At 41.4% G+C, this 7,207-nt stretch overlaps 1 protein-coding gene across 9 annotated transcripts in view; it reads left to right on the plus strand.

The window, feature by feature from the left end:
* The window catches only part of traf2b (Tnf receptor-associated factor 2b), a 25,830-nt gene extending 22,249 nt beyond the window's left edge, over positions 1-3,581 (plus strand). For all 9 annotated transcript variants that reach the window (XM_020650798.3, XM_065965796.1, XM_065965792.1 and 6 more), the window contains 4 exons: positions 988-1,209; positions 1,300-1,603; positions 2,021-2,169; positions 2,257-3,581. In XM_020650798.3, coding sequence (XP_020506454.1) covers positions 988-1,209; positions 1,300-1,603; positions 2,021-2,169; positions 2,257-2,475 — 894 coding nt within the window. In that variant the 3' untranslated portion in view covers positions 2,476-3,581. The remainder of the gene's footprint in view (positions 1-987; positions 1,210-1,299; positions 1,604-2,020; positions 2,170-2,256) is intronic.
* The last annotated feature ends 3,626 nt before the right edge of the window (positions 3,582-7,207 follow it).

Below are 7,207 nucleotides of genomic sequence, written 5' to 3' on the forward strand. Positions count from 1 at the left end.
AATGATGATTATTAGTACGCTCATACATGTACAGAAAGAATAACACTAAGAGGTGTGTAGCTTAGCATAGCCTAGTTTATTATAAAGACACAAGTCTGGGACAACAGATGGAGCAGCCTTGTCTAAATGTATGTAGTGTTTATTGAGCGCCATGGAGCCGATCGCTCCCTCTGTAGTCGATGCTCGTGTTTCCACTTCACGCGGCGAGGTCGCTCTTTAGCGCGTGCTAGCAGCGCAACCTCGCTCTGCTCTGCTCTGCTCCGCCTCAAATACGCACCGCCGTCTATTTTCCATTGAGCCCGCTGCAAGCATGCGTCAAGCAGAACAGAGCAGATCGACCTGGACAGGAAGTGAGACACGAGAATGCACAGCGCAAAAAAAACACACAAAAAAAAAAAACACAATGTAAACAGGCACCAAATGAAACAGCAGGTCGACCTCGGACAGACGAAGTAAACTGTTTTGCACGTTGTTCTCTTTATTCCCGCGTCATCTTGTAGTTCTCCTGGAATCTTGTGAACCTGTGAGTCGAGCTGCTCACGGCTCCAGAAATGGACCCGGTGGGGGGTAGGGCGCGAGCAAAAACACATCGCTGTTGGAACGCTGCGCACACCGATCCCGTGGAAAACCGCCAGTGAGTTGTAATGCAAGGCACCACATGTTTAAATGTTTGCAAGGGGAAACTGAAATTCACAAAGCAGAGAAGTAAATATTTAACGGCTGCAGTGTGGACAGCGAGTGTTCGATCGTGCCCGATGCGACGCAATATCGAACGCTCTCGTGCTGTTAGGACGAGCTGTTTTGAGACCAACATTCATATTGGTAACAGTATGTCCCATGAATAATTCAATTGTATGTTCTATTATTCCTCTGCTTTTCACACTATTTGAAGAACATACTTTTTGCTCATTGAAACTGATTCTGAGTGCAGTTTGTTTTCTTCCATTATTTAAGAAGTGGCTCAAATTCTTCTGTTGTGTTTTTCAGATAGAGAACGGGAAGCTCGGCGACCACGAGCACAGCAGCACCATGGAGCACTTGCGTCTGCTGCTGTCGATGGTGCTGGCCGTCGGTCAGACACGGGCTGACCCCGCTCAAGGGGAGTGGCAGGAGGACTCTGGTCTGGGCCTGTACAGGTCTCCTGAGGAGGGAGTCGCTATGGGTTCCGGAGCTGCAGCCTCTGTGCAGCCCATGGATTTGGATAAGAAGGTAATTCTCGATTGATTGAAGGCTTTTTACTGCTCAGTTGTGTTTTTAGGTTTTGAATGAGGATCTGAATGTACTTGTTTTTTTTGGCAGGTAAACGCTTTGGAAAACATCGTTTGTGTACTTAACCGAGAGGTGGAGCGCAGTTCGGTCACGGTGGCGGCTTTGTCGCATCAACACAGAATAGATCAGGAAAATATTGAAAACCTGTCCAACCGAGTGCATCAGCTGGAGCGGACGGTCCAGATGAGAGACTTGCAGCTGTCTGAACGAGAGCAGATGGTGCGAGAACTCCAGTTCTGCACCTACGACGGGATCTTTGTCTGGAAAATCTCTGACTTCTCACGCCGCAGGCAGGAAGCTGTGCTTGGCAGGGCGCCTGCAATGTTCTCTCCAGGTGAGATGACATATGTAATCATTGCCCATCATGCATTTCACCTGTCCTCTTTGCACGTGGCTCTTATCATGCGCTGACAGATTATTAGGAACTGAAATACAAATACAAAACGCAAAGACAACAGACCAGATCATTAAAAATAAACAGATCGATCATCGCACTTCTATCATGCAGTTAATAAATAATGACATGAAATAAAGAACTATTTTTTGTGTTTATGTTATTTAGGGCAACTGCCTTGAGCATCCTCCTCATAATCATGTGTTTTGCATGATCTTTACTATTGGCGTGTAGTTGAGGGACTTTCCTCTTCACTACGCCCTTGTTGTTCTTCATGGAGAGTTTGTGTCACTGTTTTCACATGACTCGTATTTTTAGGCTCTGCTTACATTCTGGATTCTTCTTCTCCTCCCACAGCGTTTTACTCCAGCAAATACGGATACAAAATGTGCCTGAGGTTGTATTTGAACGGCGACGGGACGGGCCGAGGAACTCACCTTTCCCTGTTCTTTGTCGTCATGAGGGGAAAGTGCGACGCTCTGCTCAAATGGCCGTTCAGTCAAAAGGTAGGACGACTTACAAAAAAATAAAAAAATAAAAAATAAATATTCATGAGGATTAAAAAGCATTAAATCAACCATTTCTCCCCCAAGGTGACTCTGATGCTTTTGGATCAAAACAACAGGGAGCACATCATAGACGCTTTCCGTCCCGATGTTACCTCCACCTCCTTCCAGCGGCCGATCAGTGAGATGAACATCGCCAGCGGCTGCCCGCTCTTCTGCCCGCTTGCTAAACTGGCGGGCAAGAGCGCGTACCTGAGAGATGACACAATCTTCATCAAAGCCATCGTAGACCTAACAGGCTTGTAATGTGTGTATACTGTGGAAGGTACACAAAAACATGTGGAAGGAAAAGAAAATTACTTCAAATAACAATATATTAAGTATTATTACATTATGATAATACATATTACAATATATGACATATTGTGACTAAGATATAAATACATCATAAGTTAAGAATGTCCTCCAGATGTTCTTGGGAGTGTCACAGTAGGGCAGATGTGAAACTTAATGTGAAATAACAAACATGGTTGTGGCTGTGCATTCTTTGTTCATCCATATTTAGTGGATAAATTAATCTGACTTTTCGTAGCCGATGGACCGATGCACTGACACCTCCATGTTGAAACTCTGCTTTAAATGAATTTAATAAAACAAGCTGCAGAGCTGCAGAGTTAAATATGACTCTCACTGCAATCCTCCTGATGTGACACTCTCTGTATTCAGATGAAATACAATAACATATATTATTGTTTATATTAAATATACAGTACATATATATTACAACATGTAACCCAGCATGTTAGCCCTCTTCAAGCAGTTAAAGTTTGCTTTTAGAATTTACATCTAAACACTATAGTTTCATATAGCTCTTTAAACACCTGTTTAGATCAAAATAAACCTCATGGCACCTCAACTGTTAAAACTCAAGAGAGGCATGCATCAGTGTGTTGTATCATCCTGGACACAGATGCATTTCTTCTGAATAAAATAACACTGTTTGACGAGACTTCATGTGCTCACAGCAGCACCGACATATTCAGGCTCTGGTCATCATTTGACCTCTAAATCTATGGTCACCTCTATACCCATTACACTGTACATACTTCAGTATGTTCAATCCTAATCTTAAAATGTGTGCAGTGCATAACTTTTTCCTAGAAAAACTGTGATAAAAGACATTGTTTATTTATTATACTTGTCTACTTTCAATTTTCCATTTAACCTGAGGTAAGTTTTTCCATTGTGTTTGTTTGTGTGTATATGTAAATTATATACATACATATATATATGCATATTATTTTTATTTGTACATTGTAATGAATAGATTGCAGTGATTTATAAAGGTTGTTAGAGTCTGGGTCAAAAGTTATGCAGTCTTATAATTCAAATAAACATTTTCACTATCCTAATGACTTGTACATTTGCTGTTGCTTTTATTGAGGCTTGTTTATCAGCGATTAATGACGACTTTGAAACTATTTAGGAACTACCAGTAATTATAATAAACTCCTACTTCTGAGCCTTTAGATAGTGGTTTCTTAAAGCTCCTGTGAGGGTCTTTAGGCTGTGTTGATTCTGACGCCCCCCTGAGGACAAAGCGATGCATCTTCTTTCTTTGCAGAGTTTCACCTGTACTTGTGTAAGTGGTGTTTCTGCAGCATCACTTTGATGTTCACCTACCCTGCGGTGGGACGGTGGAATACGACGGTATCTGTACTTGTTTCAGTTTTGAAGAAAGCATTGAAGAAAGATGGAATCATGTTAGTTATGACACTGATTGCATTTCTTTTTTTTTTGCATAAGGGACTTTTGTCTCAAAAGGCTGAATGGAAAATGTACACACATGCAAAATTTGACATTTATAATTACAGATAAGGATTTCATTATTTTGCAAGCTGTGCATTATATGTGGGTGATTGTGATAAAGACACTGGAGCTACTTCATAGTTATTTTGATGCACATATAGCTGGCAGCATTTACTTCACCTACACTTTTCAAGTAGATTTAAATGAGCTTCATTTTTACTCAGAGATCTCAAGGTCAGGTTCAGTGTCACAAAAGGTAAAAAATATGTCAACCTACTGCAATGTGACCCTGCTGATATATATCGAGGATGTTCTCATTGTGTGGGGAGTTTTCATAACGGTTTTTGTGTGCAGTGCTTTCCGCTCAGTCTTAACTCGGGTGTCAAACAGTCCATCAACAGCTTGCAATACGCCTGCCTTTGCAAAAAGGAAATAAACACCACAGCAAAGCACTGTGTCAACAAAATAACGGAGAGAGACTGTTTGTTAGCCTAGTTATGGGCTTGTTTGGCTTGTTGCTGCTGTAACAACAGTTTAAGAAACATACAGAAAGTAAAAGCCGCAAGAATTTTCTGCAAACGCAAACTGAAAGAACTTAAAGCAATGAGACGAAAGACAAGTGAGCTACTCTGTCAAACTTTCACACAGAGATCAGGTGACTGCTCGATAATTTACAACCGGTTCAAGTGAAAACATCATTAAATGAATGTGTCAGTAACATTAAAAAAGGAGACAATTTGAGGCAGCATGCCATGAAAAATAGTAGATTCATGGTCCCCAGAGGGTCAATCCCTAAGACGTCAGTGGTCCCCTAACAACTCCAGCAGGTTAATCCATTATCTAAAAAAAAACTAAGACAGATGTCAAGAATGAATGACTTCCCACAACCTCACCAACATGAGGATGACATCTGCTCTTATGTTTCATGAAACATCTCAACTTTTTTAGATGTTTTTTTTTTCTTCTTCCAGATGAATTTTTAAAACTCAACTTTTTTATCAACCTCCATCAACTAGGTTTAAACGTTCTTTTTTCTATACTGTGGTTTTGATCTAAAGCCAGGAAACTAACTGACCACGACTTCTCATCAACTGCAGCTATGTAAAGAAGCTCAAAGCCAAAGTGAGAAAACCAAACTGATAAAATAAGTTTCCGTGGTTGTTTGAACGTGTCACACGTTTGAGCGTGTCACCATACCAGTGTTAGCATTTAAAGCCACACAGAGCTGCGAGACTTTGTCAGTTTTGCCTTAACTCAATTTGAAGTGATTATAAAAAAAAAAAAAAAACCTAAACGCTTGCATTGAAACAACTGAGTCATCATAGACCTGTTGCAGGTCTACGGTCAGACGACAAGAGAGCTTGATATACTATGTGTTTCCCCTGCTGTGGGGCAGTAATGGAAACCTAAATGACATCATGGCTTGATTTATTTTAACAGTCAACAAACCAGAAGCCATAACAATAAAACCAACTAGAGGAAATGCGTGTCATCTTCTTGTCAAAAGACAGAAGTTATTGTGAAAATGTGGAACTTCCTTTCTTTGCTGAAGCGTTTCAGTTTAGAAGAACACCTTGTCCCAAAGAAAAATTATTCGAAGGAATGACAAGCTCTTCCTCTTCATGTAACAGAGCTCCTATGCTGACATAGTTATGAACAGAATATGTTTTATATCAAGCTGAATGTGTTTGTACTAAAGGACTGTCAGTAAGCCAAAATATATTTCAAATCATCTCCCAGGGACTCTAAACTGAAAAGTTGTCTCTTACGGATAAAATGTTCAGAAAAAGGAAAATGTGTCTGAAAGATGAATGCATTTTTGAATAGAACCATCAGTTTCAGCCCTCATTTGGTTTAAGACTTAAAACATTAGGATCTAGTGTTGTAGTCAAGACCACACTAAACAAGACCAAGACATATCCGAGACCAGAGTCAAGACCAAGACATTTAGGGGTCGAGACCGAGACTAGACCAAGACATTTAGGGATTGAGACCGAGTCAAGACGAAGACATTTAGGGATCCAGACCGAGACTGAACCAAGACATTTATGGATCCAGACCGAGTCAAGACCAAGACATTTGGGGATCCAGACCGAGTCAAGACCAAGACATTTAGGGGTCGAGGCCGAGTCAAGACCAAGACATTTAGGGGTCGAGACCGAGACTAGACCAAGACATTTAGGGATTGAGACCGAGTCAAGACGAAGACATTTAGGGATCCAGACCGAGACTGAACCAAGACATTTATGGATCCAGACCGAGTCAAGACCAAGACATTTGGGGATCCAGACCGAGTCAAGACCAAGACATTTAGGGGTCGAGGCCGAGTCAAGACCAAGACATTTAGGGGTCGAGACCGAGACTAGACCAAGACATTTAGGGATTGAGACCGAGTCAAGACGAAGACATTTAGGGATCCAGACCGAGACTGAACCAAGACATTTATGGATCCAGACCGAGTCAAGACCAAGACATTTGGGGATCCAGACCGAGTCAAGACCAAGACATTTAGGGGTCGAGGCCGAGTCAAGACCAAAACCAAGACCAAGGCTGGGCGAGACTGAGACAAGAAAAAGACCAAGACATTTAGGGATCGAGACCAAGTCAAGACCAGGACCAAGACCAAGTCTGGGCGGGACCGAGACAAGACCAAGACCATAAATATTAATTTAAAAAAATCATCATCTTGTGTGCAGCGTGTGTGTACCTCACTTAGACCGTAACACCATGAAGGTTGCAGCTGTAACCGGGGGATCAAAAATGCTTTTCAATTCAGACCGAGGCCTTCAAAAAGCGGTCTCGAGATCGGTCTTGAGACCAAGATCGATTTTGAGAACCAGAACACTGTTTGGATCTAATAAATAGCATCATCCTCAGGCAGACTTCTCTGAGCCAGTAAGAAAAAGCTATCACACGACTTCAGGAGAGTGGACGTGGTAAATGTTGGTCTAATGATTAGACTCTGATCGGTATAAAAGTGTTTTTAAAATGTGAACATGCCAATATTGGAGCTGTTAGAATAAATGAAGACCAAAGTTTGATGCTGTAGCTTAAAGAAGAATGATGCTTGTGTTTGTATGGAGAGACTGTGTCTACAGTAGAGATCAGAGTTCACCTGTATTCACCTTTTTCATACCAATGAGAAAGCTCTTGTTTGTGTCCACTTCTCTGACCTACTGTAAATCTTTGCTCAAAAAAGCTTTTTAAAAAAAGGAAGTTAATCCGACAC

This window comes from Labrus bergylta, chromosome 17, assembly GCF_963930695.1.
Source record: "Labrus bergylta chromosome 17, fLabBer1.1, whole genome shotgun sequence".
Lineage (NCBI taxonomy): Eukaryota > Metazoa > Chordata > Actinopteri > Labriformes > Labridae > Labrus > Labrus bergylta.